General features: G+C 37.1%; 1 protein-coding gene across 1 annotated transcript in view; it reads right to left on the bottom strand.

Moving 5' to 3' along the window:
* VWC2L (von Willebrand factor C domain containing 2 like) overlaps positions 1 to 19,897 on the bottom strand; it is a 214,166-nt gene that overhangs the window by 167,732 nt on the left and 26,537 nt on the right. The window contains exon 3 of the mRNA XM_027566748.1: positions 15,977 to 16,106. Within this exon, the coding sequence (XP_027422549.1) occupies positions 15,977 to 16,106 (130 nt within the window). The remainder of the gene's footprint in view (positions 1 to 15,976; positions 16,107 to 19,897) is intronic.

The following is a 19,897-nucleotide window of genomic DNA, read 5'->3' as shown; positions in this document are numbered from 1 at the left end:
TACAAAGACTTGTGTGAGAATGTTTAAGACAGTTTTATTTGTAATAATAAAAAACTGGAAATAGTCCAATGTCCAACAACAAGTGAATGGATAAATTATACAGTGGTATATCTATATAATGGAGTACCATTCAGAAATAAACCGGAATGAGCTAGGATACATGCTGCATGGATGAGTTTCAAAATAATCATGCTGAATGAAAGAATTCAGACAAAAGAGAATACATGTTGAACAATTACATTTATACCAAGTCCTAAGAAATGCAAATTTAAATATAATGACAGAAAGCACAACAGAGATTTGCCTGGGTGAGGTTGGGCAGAAAAGGGCTAAAGGGAAGAAATACAAAGGAACATGAGGACAGTTTTGGAGTGATTGGTATGGGCACTTTCCCAACTATAACAATAGCATCACATGTATACATATGTTAAAACATCAGATTGTACACTTAAAAAATGTAGAGTTGATTTTATGTCAATTATACCTTGACACAGCTGTACAAAGGGATTAAAATATTCTTAAATATGACTTGGAAAATGTTAATCGTTATCATAACTTAAATCCAGAAAATAACTTACTTGAAGAAATCACTTCTTCATAGTAGATCAGCATGACAAATGATGAATGGATTTCATCTCACATTGCCCTTTCCTTCATTACTGTGCCTTCTCTAGGGAGTTTAAAATCAGGTGAATGACCATGGCTTTATTATTAAGAAATATCTTTAGCTCTGACCCTAAAGATAAAAAGTTAAGCTTTGACCCTTAACTTGAACAGCATCTGCCTGGTATCTCCCACCTGTATCACTTCTATGCCCTGGGTGAGCCACCTTTGCTCCCACTGGGGTTTACCACGACTAGATCCTCTCCAACCTACGTGGCCTTGCTTTGACTCCAGGGAACTTTGTGTCTAACTCTTTCTTCCCAGCCTTGTCTTCCTTCTAGTCTGGGTATAACAGTATCTCAGATACCATTGGCTGACAATCTTTCAGCTTTTGCTCTCCCAATATCCCCCAATACATACATCTTTTATTAGAAAAAAAAACCAAAACAAAACTTTGAGCATCAGAATTGCCTGCATGGCTTGCTAAGGCATAGAATGCTGGGTCTCACTCCCAGAATTCCTGATTTTGTGATTTAGCAGCAGCAGCAGAAATGTGCATTTCTGACTGGTTCCCAGATAATGGTGGTGCCCTGGCCCAGGGCTAATTTGAGAACAAGTGGTCAGACACCACTGGCTTTGAAGTTTGATAGAGCAGGGTTCAAATCCCAGCTATGTATCTGAAGGTAGTTTATATACTTTAGTCTCAGTTGTCTCCCCTGCAACAAATGAAAGCTGGTGGCACTCTCAGTTCAGTTCAGTCGCTCTGTCGTGTCCGACTCTTTGCGACCCCATGAATCGCAGCACGCCAGGCCTCCCTGTCCATCACCAACTCCCAGAGTTCACTCAGACTCATGTCCATTGAGTCAGTGATTCCATCCAGCCATCTCATCCTCTGTTGTCCCCTTCTCCTGCCCCCAAGCACTCTCAGCAGTTAGGTTAATTATTATTATCAGGCCAGTCATTGAGGAAACATGAAAAAGGGAACCGTATCCCTCAACACATGCCATCAGCAGACATGTCAGTTCATTTCAGCCTCCCAGTGTTCCTTGCTCCCTTCCTCATCCTACAGGCACCTGACCTACCTAGGTGTTTTCTCTTTGGTCCAGTATCTTTCTATGGTCTCCCTATTATCCTGGGCTTACACTTTCCCACATTTAAACTAATTGCACCTATGTCTGATGATCTAGTCATCTGATAAAGCCAAGAAAATATATGTTAGTTAATTGGTGTCATTAATACTTGATGTACCAGCTATTCTTTTTTTAGTGACATTAATTATGAAAATTTTAAAAAATAAAATTATGAGCATGAAAATATGTATTCAGGATGTGTTCAGGGACATGTACACTGACAGGCTAGAAGAGGCACTAACTTTGATGGGTTGAACAAGCTCTTGAGCATATCTCAGATATCTGCATGGGGGCTAACTGTATCACTCAGTTTAGCTATTGTACTTAATAGGACTATTAAAAACAATCCAAATTAAAAACAATCCAATTAAGTTTTTAGCCATCAGCCTTCAGGAATTGTGGCCTGAGAGGCTTGCATGTCATCCTCTATACTGCAGCTTTCCTCCTCTGCTGCTTCATTGTCATCTCTCTCCATTACTAAAGAAATCATCAAATCAACGCAGGAAGGACAAGACAGACATGGAAAATCCCACATCTTAAACACAGGACATCATTTCTTTTTAGATTCTGCATATAAGGGATGTCATATGATATTTCTCCTTCTGTCAAAGAAATGATACAAATGAACTTATTTATAAAATAGATACAGACTCTTAGACTTAGAGAATCAACTTATGGTTGCCAGAGGAAAGGATGGGAGGAACAGATAGTTAGGGAGTTTGGGATGGACATGTACACACTGCAGTGCATAACCAACAAGGTCCTATTGTATCGTACAGGAGACTCTACTCAATACTATGTGGCAGACTGAATGGGAGGGGAGTTTGGGGGAGAATGGATACATGTATATGTATGGCTGAGCCACTCTGCATGTACCTAAAACTACCACAACATTGTTAATCAGCTATACTCCAATACAAAATGTTTAAAAAATTAAATTAAAAAAAATAAACATAGGACATCAGCCCCTAGTACCTGTCATCTTACCTAGCCCTGTTTTAAATTCCCACACAGTATGTTGGAATGAGGCAGGTTTTTAAGTATTTTGTTATTTAATGACATTGGAAACTAACTGAGCTCAGCCGTCCAGAAGGCAGGTGTGTTGCTTTATGGACCTTTCTGCAGAATGCATAAAAGTGATGGGTGAAAGGAAGAGAGGACTCAGGCGTGGCTTGTTATCTACCCTGACAAGCAGCCACATTTATGGCTGCTCTGTACCATCACCTTGTACAAATGAAGCTCGTGTAAGCAAAATGAGTATGCGTGCAGGAACTTGCCATTTCCCTTTTCCCAATTGAGGGGCATCCAACCATAAATATGTTTCAAAAGAGGTTTAACATTTCTGATAGATTGATTTGAAGCAGCTCAGAGCTACATTTAAATATCAGAGGTCTTCCTGCAAGGGCTTTCTACCTCAGCCACAGCCATCCTTGGAGAGATTCCCCATCACTATATGCCAGAAAAGGTACTGGTTAGCAAGTTTCCTTTGCCCCTGTTTTATGCCATATTTCTAATAAACATCTTTTTCAGCTGTAGTTTGATTTTTTAATGTTATTTAATCAACAATTATTGTTTTAAATTACTATAAATTAATATAATTATATAATATATACTATAAATCATTATAATTATTGAAATTATTATTTAATCAATAGTTAAATATTATTCCCTGCAATCAGTGCTCCCTCCATCCCAATATCAAGCCCCATTTCCTGAGTCTGTTTGCCAAATGTTAACAAATCACAAATTCAGTCAATGCTAGTGGCTTCCTTAACTGATAACCAGTTCAATTCCTATTGTTAGATAAAATATATCATTATAGGTAATACTGGCTAAAGTGTTACATTAATGCTTTAGCATTAACATATGAACATATGAAACATATGAACATGCAGTCATTTGTTACATGCAGTCATTGGTTAAGAAAACAGAAGCTCTAGGTATCCATAGCAAGGTTATAACACAGTAAAATATCAAACTTGACTCAATTTCCCCTGGCAACCAGGCTGTCTCTACTAGACCACCTTGAAATGCCTTCCATCAATATATGTACCACGAATCCCAGTGGACATTGAAAGCAAACTTGATTAGGAAAAACACTCTCCTTCCCATTGCACGATGCCTCCTAAACTCTCCATCTGAGAGCTCTTCTCTATGAAGTAGAAGACTGATACTTTTCAAAAGAGAAGTTAAAAGAACTCAAAGGATTTTCTTAATTTTGGCTCTTCCAAAAGCACAATACGGGTGTACATTCATTCATTGATTCACAAACATATATTTGCACCTACAACGTGTTGTAGGTAGTGGGAATACAACAGTGAACAAAACAGACAAAAATCTTTGCATGATCTTTGTACTTCTGTGAGCAGGGGTGATAAACAATGAAATAAGTAAAATATATACCATTCGGGGGGGGGGCAGTTGGTGTGACGAAGAAGGAGAAAGCAGTTGCCAAGACTGCAAAGGGGTGATCTGGGGTGCTACCTCAGAGCTCATAGCACATATGGAGATCAGAGCCTTGGGCATGAGGGGTGTCCTGGTGGTCCTGGGCTCCTGGCGAAGTCTGAGCTAAGCACAAAGAAATCAGTCCTAAGTGTCTCAAGCTGATGAGGAGGGTGAGGCTGTGACTGCTGGTCAGGAAGGTGTCAGGATGTTTTTAGGAGGACCCAGAGTTCTGGATCCCTTCTATACCAGTGATATGGGATGTAGAAGCCCAAGAAGTTTGGTCTTATCTGTAAGAAAGGGAATCTGTGCCTCAGAGATGAGCCTGTTAGATGCCCTTGCCTCAGATCTCTGAAACTTCTGTGGGAGTTAAAGTAACTTATACCATCCTGGAAGCCCTCTAGGCTCATCTTGCCAGGTGCTTTTGAAGACATTCAAATTCAAAGCAGGTCAAGGAATACTATTTGCATGGCAACTTTGTTTTATTTTTGTCTGACTTCACAAGGTTTACATTAATTAGTGAAGGGAAAAGGGGATGGGGCCAAATATAGCTTGCTCTGTGTCTGAAAAGCCTGAGCTTCTATATGGCAAATACTTGAGGTGAAGGAGGGACTTCCTAATGTGTTGACCTCAGAAAGGAGGTTTGCATGAAGGGAAACTCTCCCTTACTCTGCACCTTCATCATCAGCAGTGATCCATTGGTCTCTGGGGGCTTCTGAGAGCTACATGGATGTCTGGGCTGTGTGAGGGAGAGCTTGGGAGTCATTATGGACCAGTGGCTCCACACCCCTGACATGATCCCTTGTGTAGTTCCCGCCATGGTCAGTGACTCAAGTCTCCCTTAGAAAAGACTTGGTGGGACTGAATGTCTTGGCTTCCTCGTCAGACCTCATTCACGTAATTACTCCTAGAATCAAATCCAACTCCCAAGGAACCTGTTAGTGATCCCCATTGCCCCTTTGCCATCATCCACAGTTGAGAGGTGTTTTGTTAGAGATTACTGTATACAATCCTAGAAGTCAGCACTGTTCTACAAAAACATGGTTGAAGAGAGTCTCACGAATGAGAGGGAAGGTGGGATTAAGAGTAGAATGCATGGGTAGTTCTGGAAGCTATATTTAGCACTCTGTCAAGCTGCTGTTTTGAACTAGATTACCTTTGAGGTTATCTGAATGTGTAAGAAAAAGATATTCAGTACAAGCACGTGCATCACCCTTCCTCCAGTCCCTCAGATGCCCTGGGGAGTGATACCCTGGACATCAAAGTACTACATGGCGCTCCAAGGAGTGAGTTCTTCTTAACATATGCTAAGTGTGTGTTTTGTGGGAGAAACAGACCCAAATGTTTACATGGAGAAAAAATTGTCCCTATGCATTTTCTGTATTTTGAGGAGAAAACACAGAGAAAAAGTCTCACTTTTGCATATGTTGGTTTTATTCCTTTCATTTTCTGAAGGACTGGGTAGCCCTGATAATTAAAGAAGAGATGTTATTAGCAGGAAATGAATGTAGCATTAATTTTCATTGTGTCAACAATCTTTTTTTTTTTTTGCTGATATTTATTTTATTTTTTTTTTTCAATTTTATTTTATTTTTAAACTTTACATAATTGTATTAGTTTTGCCAAATATCAAAATGAATCCACCACAGGTATACATGTGTTCCCCATCCTGAACCCCCCTCCCTCCTCCCTCCCCATACCACCCCTCTGGGTCATCCCAGTGCACTAGCCCCAAGCATCCAGTATCGTGTATCGAACCTGGACTGGCAACTCGTTTCTTACATGATATTTTACATGTTTCAATGTCATTCTCCCAAATCTTCCCACCCTCTCCCTCTTTTGAAATCTAATTTGCTGATGAATTAAGAGGGAATCCTGTTGGCTTTAGACAACATAAATATAAATATTTCCTTTCATATTTTGGAGTAAGTTTTGTGAAAGCAATGGGAAATTATTGTTTGTAGCTCATTAAAATGTCTGTTTATAGTTACTCTGTTTTGACATCTACTCTATACGAATATGATAATTCTGACCTTCAGTTATGGAATCAATGAAATGCAGACTTTGAAACTGCCCTTCATAGGATGTGCTTTCATCATGAAATATTTCAGAGACTCTGCAGCCAATGGATATGTGCAAGTGCCAGAACATTTTTCTTCTTCAGTGTGTTTGTTTAATGTCTCTGTTTCACTTGTTATTGTCTACCTAAGAGGAAGTGAGAAAATATCAAATTGAGGTGAAAGACCAATTTTCACACTTAAAAGGCTGATTTGCAAAATAGCTTCATGAAGATGTAAATGGATAGACTTAAGTGAATATGTTAATCCTAATAAGTACATAAAATGGGCAATGAAGTTTTCCAAATTCTTTACAAAGAATCTCATAGTTAAAGGAGTTGAAAGTCGAGTGGAAGAATTATTAGTTGGTTCACTAATTATGGAGTAGAAGTTATTACAAAGAATAACTGCAATTTCAAATAAGAGGTATGTTATTAACTATATAACTAAATATTTTTGTTTTACCTTTTAAAGAATTTTTTTAGTTTCTCTTTTAAATAGTAATTTTAAACCATAGAGATCATAAATGTTTGTTACAGGAAATTTAGGAACTATAGACTAGCAAAGGAAAGAAAGTAAAATCATTTATTAGCCTACTGTTCAAAGATATACACTATTTTAATTTTTCCTTTTATAAATTCCTTATTTGCATTTATGTTTAGGAAGACCATTCCTGTCCTAAGAGTGAATTGATATTTAGATTAAAAAATCCCTTTATGATCACATTTTTTAGATTGAGGTCTTTAATCCAACTGATAGTTATTTTTGTGTAATGGGTAGTAATAGAATGTAATTTCACTTTTGTAAAAAAAATAATTAACTTTTATATTTTTAGAATAATATATTCTTTCATCAGATGCTTGGATGTCACATGAAGAGTATGTTAAATTGTAATGCAAATGTGAATTACTTTCTGATTTTCTGTTATATTTATCTATTTTTGTTCCACTATCACACTGTTTAAAATTATTATACCTTTACATATTATTTTAATATATCTGGTAGATTGAATTTCCCAAGCTTCCCAAATACATTCATGTACTTAAAATTTTCCAACTTTTGCCAACTTACAAAAGAAAATTACATCATATGGAAAATTTGATAGATTTACATTTATCTTTAGAGAAATAGCATTCTAACAAATTTCAGTTTTCACATTTAGAAATTAGTCATCATTTTTAAATTACATTTAAATTGTCTTATTATATTTACAAATAGTTCTTTGTAAGATTTTGTGACTTTTTAAAACTTTCATATTATATATACATATATATCTCCCCCACAGATTAATATTTATTTTAATGTTGTTAAGCCTAGTATCTGTTGATTCTAAGTAGATATCACTGTTATGCATTACTTTCATAATTTTGATCCACTTGAAATTAAAGCTTAAAAATGTATTATATGAGATAAAAAACATAATGGTAAATGGAAGCTAAATATATTATATATCATTAAAAATGTTTTGTTATTGTTGTTGTATACTTGCTAAGTTGTGTCCGAATCTTACGTGATCCCGTGGACTGTAGCCCACAAGGTTCCTCTGTGCATGGGATTTCCCAGGCAAGAATGCTGGAGTGGGTTGCCATTTCCTCCTCCAGGGGATCTTCCTGACCCAGGGATCGAACCTGCATCTCCTGCAATGCGGGCAGATTCTTTACCATTGTGTCAACTGGGAAGCCCAGAGAGATCTGCTCTCTCAAATTTTTTTCTCTACTATCTTACTAAATTTTCTTTATAGCAGTTTTTAGTCTATTTTCTTGGATTTTTCAAGTATATTCTAATATGCAAATGGTAGATGTTCTGTCTCCTGACTTTTTTCCTCTGACTTCTTTCTTTTCTGATTATATTAGCTAGTTCATGCCTACTATCTATTTGAATTTTCAGTAATAGTGTAAAGCTTTGTCTTGTTCCTGAGCTTATTAAGAATGCCTTTAATGTTTATGTATTAAGCATGATTCTGTCTTTTAGGGCTGAGGTAAATGTATTTTAATATACCCTTAGTCTTATTTTATTAAATGTTTTAGTCATTTTTATATATAAATGGGCTTCTCCTGTGGCTCAGTGGTAAAGGATCTGCCTGCAATGCAGGAGATGCAGGAGAAATGTGTTCAATCCCTATCCTTTAATTACTCTTCTGATCACTGGATCACTGTTAAAAATTTGGTGTATATTGTTACAGAGCTTTTCCTATGCTACATACAAAGATAACAAAGGGTTTAAAAAATAAAAATCTAATTTGTTAGTGAGCTTGAATAGTTTTTATATTTTTTGAACATTTATATTTTGCTTGTGAACTGCCTGTTTGTGTACTTTTCTGCTGGTTTTATTCTCGATTTGTAAAGATTTAATATTTTAAAGAGGTTAAATCTTGTCTCTCTCACATTTACCTTCACACTTTTACTCCCTAAAAGCAATCATTGAATCACCCCTAATATTCTATCGTGTATCCACACTTGGCTCTTTATGTACATACAAATTTAATATCTATCTATTTAAAATTGTATATCAGTTAAAAATTAAGATGTTTAAATATATCACTTAAAATGTATATATTATATATAGACTACAATACTATATTATATATAAAAAATGGATAGTCTACTCTTACACTCCTTGTTTATTTTACACAGCAGTGAAAAACATCAGGCTGCAATATACTTTTATTACTCCACTGAAGTACTATTACATTTCTCCCACCTTTAAGCTCTTAAAATGCAGTGGAAATTTAGTTCATAAATGTGGGATGAAGTACAAAAAGTGGAACTATTAACTTCAAATTACATGAACATTTTTGATAGTGCCTTCTTAAAAGTTGTTCCAGCATTTTCTCAGCTCTTGGTATCTTTGCTGATTTGAGGTATCATCAGTCTCAAATTAGTATCAATACAATAGTGGTTTTCCTTGTTTTAATCGCTATCACTCTGATCCCTTGTGAGGTTTGTGTGTTTTCATATATTTACTAGACAGTTGGTTTTCTTCTCCTGTGAATTTTCTTTGTATACCTTTTGCCTGTTTTCTTCCATGTGGAATTGTTTTTTTCTCTTATTTATCTCAAGGAGCTCTTTGTTTATTAGGAATATTAACATCATATGTGTTGATACATAGCACCATTTTAGCCAAGCACCTTTAGAAGGCATTGGATGGCTCCAAAGTCCTTTCTCTTATTTGTGCACTGCCCATCCCTTTGCTGTCTTCTTTCCATTTACCTTTCAGCTAGTCTATTTCCTTCTTTATTTGTATCTCTACTGAACTGGAAGACAGTAAGGGATATGAAATTAAATATTTGAACAGGGCTTATAACAAATTCAGTTTAGTTGAAAAGGATATGAAAACTCCTTGTTTAATGTTTATGGAGGGTGTTTCCTATTTCAGTTTTTCATGAAGTGACTTTTTCTTCCAAATCATGAATATGACTGACTATTTATCTCAGTGAAAAGCACAAAAAACTCACTGACATATTGGCAGATGAAATATAAAAAATGCAGTTAGTCATTTGGATGATCTAATGACCAAATACTTCACTAGTCAAATGAATGCTCAGATACCAAATATTTTAAATATTTATATGATACTCCAAAATAGAAATATTGTCTTTATGTAGATGCTGTGCTAATCTTTTTTTCATATTATAAAAACAAAAAACATAAAGAATATTAATTCCCATGGAAAGGACTGGAGCTGAAAGACAGGCCAAAGTCAGAGTCTTGGTGGAAGAAAAACAGTCTAGAAATATTGTATCTTTCAGGGAAGCATTTGGATTGTAAGTTCATGAAGATGTATAGAGGAGGGAGAAGCAAATGCTTAATAAATTTTTTTTAATAAATTTTTTTAAAACAATAAATTCCTACATCAATCACTGTAATCCTCCCCCCAAAAAATTACTTTTCTCTTTCTCCTCCTGTTTTGTGTATGCCCAGCTGTTCACATATTTCCTTAATGTTTCTATTTTACTCAGACTAAATTGATTATGTCTTCTTGGTGCTAACCTAACTTTAATAAGAATGGGGTCTATTTTGTGGATTGGTTATACTCATTGTCAGACATTGGAAAATCTTGCTTGAGGTAAACACTGAGTGTTGGTCTCTCAGTCATGTCTGATTTTTTGCAACCCTGTGGGCTGTAGCCTGCCAGATTCCTCTCTCTATAGGATTTTCCAGGCAAGAATACTGGAGTGGGTTGGCGTTCTCTTTTCCAGGGGATCCTATGACCCAGGGATCGTCTGCATTGCAGGCAGATTCTTTACTGTCTGAGCCACCAGGGAAGACTCATTGAGAGCCAGGAAATGAGACAAGAAAACATGGAGGCCAAGAAATTAAAAATTATTTTTTTACATCATTAGAGAAAAGTTTTAGAAGTATATTACTTTATATTTATTCTTGCAAATTACATATTATAAAGACTAAAGAGACTATCATTATTTATCTAGGGATCAGATTACCTTGCACATACAATGTTAAAAATATTTATTTGTAAAGGCAATTGCTACATTTTACTCTTTTCTGGGAAAACTTCATTTACCTACATATATATCACTGTACTTCCTTTTTTTATTGGTCTTAATCTGAGAATGATGATTTTTGTATTAACTGAATATTGTTTATAGTAGATTCTATTGCTTTAAACTTTCATTTATATCTTTAATGTCTCTTGCTCTTGGCAAGTTATAATTCAAGAAGGCAGAAAAATCAATCTTAGCATGTAGAAAGAAAGTATTTAGCAGCCAATATAGTTGGCATTTACGCAAGTTAAATTTTTTCAGCATTTTTGAAGATTTAAGATAATGTAGAAAATGTTATAGGGATGTTTACAAATTAGAATGTACAGCCTATACCTTCAATCCATAGGGTAGATTTTTATCTTCTTCTTTATTGTTTTTCAATATAAGAAAATAGTACCATACCTTAAAAATAGTTTACACGATGCTGTGCAAATGAATCTTTTCATTTGGAATAAGATAGTCTTATCATGTGTTGGAAATTAAAGAAATTGTTCTAGGTATACTCTCTTACAGTACACACTTATCGCCCCTTTGGCTCTTCTACATCTGGGTCATCTGTTGGCATCTACTGGACAAAGAATGAGAGCAAGCAAACCTTGGGCTCAGTCTATTTGCTCAAAAATACTGGTACCACGGGACCACTGGTACCACTGGTATACTAGAAATCAGATTGATTATATTTTTGCAGCCAAAGATGGAGAAGCTCTAAACAGTCAGCAAAAACAAGACCAGGAGCTGACTGTGGCTCAGATCATGAATTCCTAATTGCCAAATTCAGACTTACATTGAAGAAAGTAGGGAAAACCACTAGCCTATTCAGGTATGACCTAAATCAAATCCCTTATGATTATACAGTAGAAGTGAGAAATAGATTCAAGGGATTAGATCTGATAGACAGAGTATAGACAGACATAGCCTCAATAACTATGGATGGAGGTTTGTGACATTGTACAGGAGGCAGGGATCAAGACCATCCCCAAGAAAAAGATGTGAAAAGGCTAAATGGTTGTCTGAGGAGGCCTTACAAATAGCTGTGAAAAGAAGAAAAGCAAAAGGCAAAGGAGAAAAGAAAAGATATACCCATTTGAATGCAGAGTTCCAAAGAACAGCAAGGAAAGATAAGAAAGCCTTCCTCAGTGATCAATGCAAAGAAACAGAGGAAAACAATAGAATGGGAAAGATTAGAGATCTCTTCAAGAAAGTTAGAGATACCAAGGGAATATTGCATGCAAAGATGGGCTCAATAATGGACAGAAATGGTATGGACCTAACAGAAGCAGAAGATATTAGGAAAAGGTGGTGAGAATACACAGAAGAACTATACAAAAAAGATCTTCATGACCCAGATACTCACTATGGTGTGATCACTCAGCCAGAGCCAGACATCCTGGAATGCGAAGTCAAATGGGCCTTAGAAGGATCACTACGAACAAAGCTAGTGGAGGTGATGGAATTCCAGTTGACCTATTTCAAATCCTAAAAGATGATGTTGTGAAAGTGCTACACTCAATAGGCCAGCAAATCTGGAAAACTCAGCAGTGGCCATAGGACTGGAAAAGGTCAGTTTTCAATCCAATCCCAAAGAAAGGCAATGCCAAAGAATGCTCAAACTACAGCACAGTTGTACTCATCTCACATGCTAGTAAAGTAATGCTCAAAATTCTCCAAGCCAGGCTTCAACAATACGTAAACCATGAACTTCCAGATGTTCAAGCTGGTTTTAGGAAAGGCAGAGGAATCAGAGATCAAATTTCAACATCCGTTGGATCATTGAAAAAGCAAGGGAGTTCCAGAAAAAACATCTACTTTTGCTTTACTGACTATGCCAAAGTCTTTGACTGTGTGGATCACAATAAACTGTGGAAAATTCTGAAAGAGATGGGAATACCAGACCACCTGACCTGCCTCTTGAGAAATCTCTATGCAGGTCAGGAAGCAACAGTTAGAACTAGACATGGAGCAACAGACTGGTTCTAAATAGGAAAAGGAGTACATCAAGGCTGTATATTGTCACCATGCTTATTTAACTTATATGCAGAGTACATCAAGAGAAATGCTGGGCTGGATGAAGCACAAGCTGGAATCCAGATTGCCAGGAGAAATATCAATAACCTCAGATATGCAGATGATACCACCCTTATGGCAGAAAGTGAAGAAGAACTAAAGAGCCTCTTGATGAAAGTGAAAGAGGAGAGTGAAAAAGTTGGCTTAAAACCAACATTCAGAAGACTAAGATCATGGCATCTGGTTCCATCACTTCATGGCAAATAGATGGGGAAACAGTTAAAACAATGACTGACTTAAGATTTTGGGCTCCCAAATCACTGCACATGGTGATTGCAGCCATGAAATTAAAAGATGTTTGCTCCTTGGAAAAAAAGTTATAACCAACCTAGACAGCATATTAAAAAGCAGAGATATTATTTTGTCAACAAAGGTCTGTCTAGTCAAATATTTTCTTCCAGTAGTCATGTATGGATGTGAGAGTTGGACTATGAAGAAAGCTGAGTGCCGAAGAATTGATGCTTTTAAACTATGGTGTTGGAGAAAACTTTGTTCCTTTGGACTGCAAGGAGATCCAACCAGTCCATCTTAAAGAAAATCAGTCCTGAATATTCATTGGAAGGACTGATGTTGAAGCTGAAACTCCAATATTTGGGCCACCTGATGCGAAGAACTTTTCATTTGAAAAGACCCTGATGCTGGGAAAGATTGAAGGTGGGATGAGAAGGGGATGACAGAAGATGAGAAGGTTGGATGGCATTACCGACTCAATGGACATGAGTTTGTGTAAACTCCAGGAGCTGGTGATGAACAGGGAGGCCTGGCGTGCTGCAGTCCATGGGGTCGCAGAGTCAGACACTACTGAGCAACTTAACTGAGACTGAGACTGATACCACTGGTGGTCATAAGGATTCTCCAGCAATCGTTAATATGCTTTTCATAGACAACGATTACACTTTGCTTTGGGGCATAAGTGATTAATTAGTGGTGCTTAATAATAAAAGTTAACAAGTCATAATGTTATATCACATTCAAAGTTAGTCTTTGGACTAATTCTAATTTAGGTTCTTTTTCCTTAGTTAGAAAAAGAAAAATTGCTAGGGATTGGAAAAGTGGTTGTTTTGCAGTTCTTCATGAAAAACTTAACGAATATATTTCTTTCTCTCCACATAGACTTTTCAGTAATACTGAAGTGTTACTAATTGATTACCTAATGAATCGAACAGTTGAAATTCATTCATTATTCATTTTTATATTCAAAATATACAAAGAGTGTTTCATTTGAGGACAAATTTCTACTCTCACACATGGCAGAGAGATATAGGATAATGTTGGGTGATATAAAATACAGTGTAACTAAGTTTGTAGAGGCTAGTTTAACATTTGACATAAACATGAACTCTAGATATATTATAGGTTTGGGTGGGGAATACCTAGGATGATATATGTTTAAAACCTGTACTCTAAATATATGGTCTATATATTTTAATTTTCCAAGTATTTTGAGTATGTCAAGGTGAGAGTTTTAAACTCTAAGGATAGTTTTGTTTACCCTAAATGTAAAACACAGCCAACCAGGTCCATCCAGGGAAGAGAAGATCCTCAAGGACCTGTTTAGACACTTGCTTCTGGGGGAAAAAAAATGGTCTTTAGTCAAAGAGTTGTCAATCCTATTTTTAAAGATTGATTAGGAAGCTGATTTTTTTCTTCCTTCTGTCCTTGGAGAAAATGAAAAATAACAGGTGCTCTTCTACTTTAGACTAACCATTCATATACTTTATGACAGTTAGGTCTCCCTGGAGCCTTCTCTTCTCCAGGACAAATTATGCAAACTCCTTCAGTCTGTCCTCATAGGTCCTATGTTTCAAGCATTAAATCATCTTATTGTTCTTCCCTGTATCTTTTCCAATTTCTTCAATATCCTTTTAACAGTATAAAGTCTTAAAGATGATACCTTTGCATATGTTAGATCAGGTTGAACTTCAGGAGGATATTTATCTCTATCTTCTAAGTCAGAGTGATGGTCCCTATAACACGGATGAGTTGGATGGAGGGATAAGAAGAAAAAGAGAACCCAGGTGTGCTGTTTAACATTTGACTTAACAGATTTATATGATGAGAAATAACAAAAACTGTGCCTGAAAAATGTCATAAGGGTTCTTTATAAGTCATATGAGAAGATGCCAAAACACTATGAATAGTATAAAAACAATCAGAACTGCTTTTTTTTTTTTTTTGCTAAGTAACCTGTTTTTGGTTTGTTTTACTAATTATAACTCTGCAAGGGAAAAGATTAGTAGGTGAGCTTACATAATACCAGATTCTAGACAAAAATACACAATAACAGAGGAAGATGAGAACTGCTAATCCAAGGAAGAAGGCAGGGATTCAACATTAGAGTGACCTCAGCTTAATTAAGAGCTAGACCTACCTTTTCAAGCAGATACTTGTGCACTGACAGAATGTTACATACTGAAGATTTATGTTTTGATTGATATATGATTGTATATTTTGATCATATACAATCAAAATCATGGCAAGAGTGTGATTTTGAGTTTGTTGGTAAGTTTTCCTGGGTTTATAGCACTGCCTTGTTTTCTCTGCGGCATGGCCTTGACTTTGGGTGATTGGCATGCCAGTCATTTCAACCTCTCCTTCATATAAGGGCCAGAAAGAACCCATAAACTTATAAACCAAGTTCCCCTCCATGGTAGTTACTATAAGTGTACTTTTTCATTGTACTAAAGACCTAGAATAAAAGCTCCAAACTTTCTAGTCTTTCTTATTTCTATTAAGTGCATGAGTAATTGGTTTTTGTAATTCATTGATAACTTTAAGTCTTGTCTATGCACGAAGCAAAATACCTGGCATTTATGCTACTCTCTATCCTGGGTATATACTAGGAACTGCTTCATAGCCTCCATGAAAGAGAAATCCAATCACTACAAAAAGATGGTACTGCGTTCGTTCCAAAATTTTATAAATCAACAATAAATAATAGGGAGCACAACAAAGTCAGCTTGTAAGAGCTCTAATTCCCCAGATGGAAAACTTCATGATTCACCCATTGCTGGATTATTTTCACTTTAAGGTGGGATAAAAATATTAATTGACCATGCCCACATTGAAAAATCACACAGGTATATCTCAGAGGGCTTCTGCATTGAATGGTGTGCAGTGGTGGCATATCTGTACTTTGCACTAACCCCTCTTTGAAAGCTAATGCAGTATGGTCTTACCATTTTTGCAGACAGGACAACACTGTTCTGGTTCATAGACTGGGTTGACACACTCAGGAACTGCGCAGTCTGCTACAACACAGTGAACTTCATTGCTGGGCTCACAGCGACACCATTCACATGGAGAGGGCTAGGAACAAATCTAAAATTAGCCCCTTTTCTCCTATAACTTAATGCTTGCACATTCATATGCTGTCAGAAGATAAAACATCAGTGTTTATATTTGCTTTATTGTATTAACTCCATTTACCATGTGTATGATCATTTTTTCCCCATGGAAGGCCACCTGGACACCCAAGCCAAGGGTGTGTGGGTTGGTGGGTTGCCAAGTGCAGCTCAGGTTGCCATGAGCAACCAGAGCACTCATGTATGATGTTTCCTATGTCTTATGTTCCTACTTTCCAAAGAAAGATTTGGACAGCTAAAATGTCACCTCCTGGTTTGGTTTCCAGATGCACTGATTGCTCTGCCTTCCTCTGATAAACAGGAATGACACTGGCACATGTGCAATAAGTTTTTACCATTTGTCATTTTTGCCTGCAAAGAAAGGATTACTGAGAAATGAGAAAATGGTAAATGGAGAGCTTTACCCTTGGTAGAAATTCCTTTTCAAGCTAACCTAGATTCTAAAGGGCATTTTTTTCTCTAATGTGAATTTTAGAGGAGATTGCATTGGGGATCCAAATGTCCAGGTACTGCCTCTTCGAAGATTTAGTGAATACCTTTCATCTTGCCTGCTTGCTTTTATGAATGAACTAAAATTGACAGACTTTAAAAAGCCACTATTTAAGAGTCAGAGACTCTAAAAGTAGAATTGAACAGTGATTCATTTAGAGAAAAAAATTAAGAAGTAGACACCAATTTTTGTCTTCACAATACTTACCAGACAAGAATGAGTTTGGGGTTTTCTCATTCCTTTCTAGAAACTTCCTATACCACAAATAATCTAAAGCAGTGGCCACTCTGTGACTTTCTCATCTTTTATACTTTCTAGTTTTTCCTTTTCATAAAATAGAAGTTGAAAATTCTGGAATGAAAACTTGGAGTTCTCAGAAGTTATACAGATCTAACAAGCCATTTGTCCTTGGAAAGTTCTGCCTCCAATTTCTTTACCAGAGTGACTCACTTGTGTGTTCATTCAAGTCCACGGCTTTTGTCTCAGTGACGACTGTCCACAAGGCCTTTCTCTTTATGAACTTGACACTTTATGAAATATCAATGCATCTTGACTCCGGTAGTCTGTGAGAGTAGAAATCTTTCAACTAATTACTTAAAGTTAATTTTATCTATGCTTTCTATTTGAAGGATAGTCTAGCTTTCTTATTTTTTTATTTTCTTTTTATTGGTGATGGTTTAGTCCCTAAGTCATGTCTGACTGTTGCAAGCGCATGGACTGTATCCTGCCAGGCTCCTCTGTCAGTGGGATTTTCTAGGCACAGATACTGGAGTGGGTTGCTATTTCCTTCTCTAGATCTTCTTGACTGAGGAATCAAACCTGGGTCTCCTGCCTTGCAGGCAGATTCTTGACTGACTGAGTTATGAGGGAAGCCAATGTTCTTTTTATAAGTTTATTTTTAATTGGAGGATAATTGCTTTACAATACTGTGCTGGTTTCTGCTGTATAACAGTGAATCAGCCGTAAGTATACATATATCCCCTCCCTCTTGAGCCTCCATCCCACCTACCCCCATCCCACCCCACTAGGTCATCACAGAATACCGAGCTGAGCTCCCTGTGTTATACAGCAGCTTCCCACTAGCTACCTATTTTATACTTGGTAGTGTATATATTTCAATGCTACTTTCTTGATTTGTCCCACTCTTTCATTCTCCCTCTGTGTCCGTAAGTCTGTTCTCTACATCTGCATTTTTATTCTTGCACTGTAAATAGGTTCATCAGTACCGTTTTTCTAGATTCCATGCATATACACTAATACGTGATATTTATTTTTCTCCTTCTGACTTCACTCTGTATAATAAGCTCTACATTCATCTACCTCACTAGAACTGACTCAAATGCATTCCTTTTTATGGCTGAGTAATATTCCACTGTATTTATGGACCATGACTTCTTTATCCATTCATATGAGCTTAGCTTTCAGTGAATTATTTTACTTTCAAATTTAGTAAATACAATGGGATTAGCCATAGAATCCATGGAGGAAATATTGCTATCTCTTAGCATGGTCAACTAGTTTATTGGTGAGAACAGTTAAGCTCTTTACCATGTGGTTAAGTATTCCAGAAAAATCTACTGTATCATCCCAAGGGCTGGGACATTCCTGGAGCTCCTCTACCAAATAACCTCAGTAAATTAAGGAAAAGTTTGTTATTACAACATGGTATTTGATGAAGGAAATTCTGAGTGAGGAAATAGCATGAGAGATGGGTATTCAATCTGCTATACTGCTTCCTATTTTGCAAGTCCCATTGTGAGATCTTAAATTGCAAAGCAAACTTGTCAGAAGTTGTCTCCCTTTTCTTTATTAGTTGCAAAGAAGGACTTTTGCATAGCCTTCTGATGTACAGCAAGGACTTAGCCTGAATTTATCGCTAACATGAGAGAAAATTGGAGAGGAACTAAAAAGTCTCTTGATGAAAGTGATAGAGGAGAGTGAAAAAGTTGGCTTAAAGCTCGATATTCAGAAAACTAAGATCATGGCATCTGGTCCCATCACTTCATGGGAAATAGATGGGGAAACAGTGGCAGACTTTGGCTCCAAAATCACTGCAGATGGTGACTGCAGCCATGAAATTAAAGGACACTTACTCCTTGGAAGAAAAGTTATGACCAATCTAGATAGCATATTGAAAAGCAGAGACGTTACTTTGCCAACAAAGGTCCGTCTAGTCAAGGCTATGGTTTTTCCAGTGGTCATGTATGGATGTGAGAGTTGGACTGTGAAGAAAGCTGAGTGCTGAAGAATTGATGCTTTTGAATGGTGGTATTGGAGAAGACTCTTTGAGATTCCCTTGGACTGCAAAGAGATTCAACCTGTCCATTCTGAAGGAGATCAGCCCTGGGATTTCTTTGGAAGGAATGATGCTAAAGCTGAAACTCCAGTACTTTGGCCACCTCATGCGAAGAGTTGACTCATTGGAAAAGACTCTGATGCTGGGAAGGATTGGGAGCAGGAGTAGAAGGGGACAACAGAGGATGAGATGGCTGGATGGCATCACTGACTCGATGGACTTGAGTCTGAGTGAACTCCGGGAGTTGGTGATGGACAGGGAGGCCTGGTGTGTTGCAATTCATGGGGTCTCGAAGAGTCGGACACGACTGAGTGACTGAACTGAACTGAACTGAGTATCATTGTTTCTGCACCTTGCCCTTCCGCAGCTGTGGTTGTTCTGCTGGTTCCCTTCTTGCTGAAGGAGAGGCTGATCTGTGCAACACTAGCGGACTGATTTGGGCATTAAAAATCCCAAAGAGGCCCTAGATTTTCCAATGCAAAACACTTATTTCAAAGTATCTGCAGTCATTGAGAAAGATTTGTTGGGTTATTAGATTCCCAGTGTAGACTGAGGAAGAACACCATTCTGATTCAAATGATAGTTTTGAAATTAACTGCTGAGTATCACACTATATCAAGTTACTTATTTCATAATAACTTACTATGAAAGACGTTTTGTTATTATCTCCATCGCAGTTCAGTTTAGTTCAGTCGCTCAGTTGTGAGAATAGAGGAGCTATTCCACATTCAAGGTCAGAAGGGGCGGCGGTGAGGAGATACCCCTCGTCCAAGGTAAGAGAAACTCAAGTAAGATGGTAGGTGTTGCAAGAGGGCATCAGAAGGCAGACACACTGAAACCATACTCATAGAAAACTAGTCAATCTAATCACACTAGGACCACAGCCTTGTCTAACTCAATGAAACTAAGTCATGCCTGTGGGGCAACCCAAGACGGGCAGGTCATGGTG

Source organism: Bos indicus x Bos taurus, chromosome 2 (assembly GCF_003369695.1).
Source record: "Bos indicus x Bos taurus breed Angus x Brahman F1 hybrid chromosome 2, Bos_hybrid_MaternalHap_v2.0, whole genome shotgun sequence".
Taxonomy (NCBI): domain Eukaryota; kingdom Metazoa; phylum Chordata; class Mammalia; order Artiodactyla; family Bovidae; genus Bos; species Bos indicus x Bos taurus.
The sequence above is the reverse complement of the archived record's forward strand: the minus strand, read 5'-3'. Positions and strand labels throughout refer to the sequence as shown.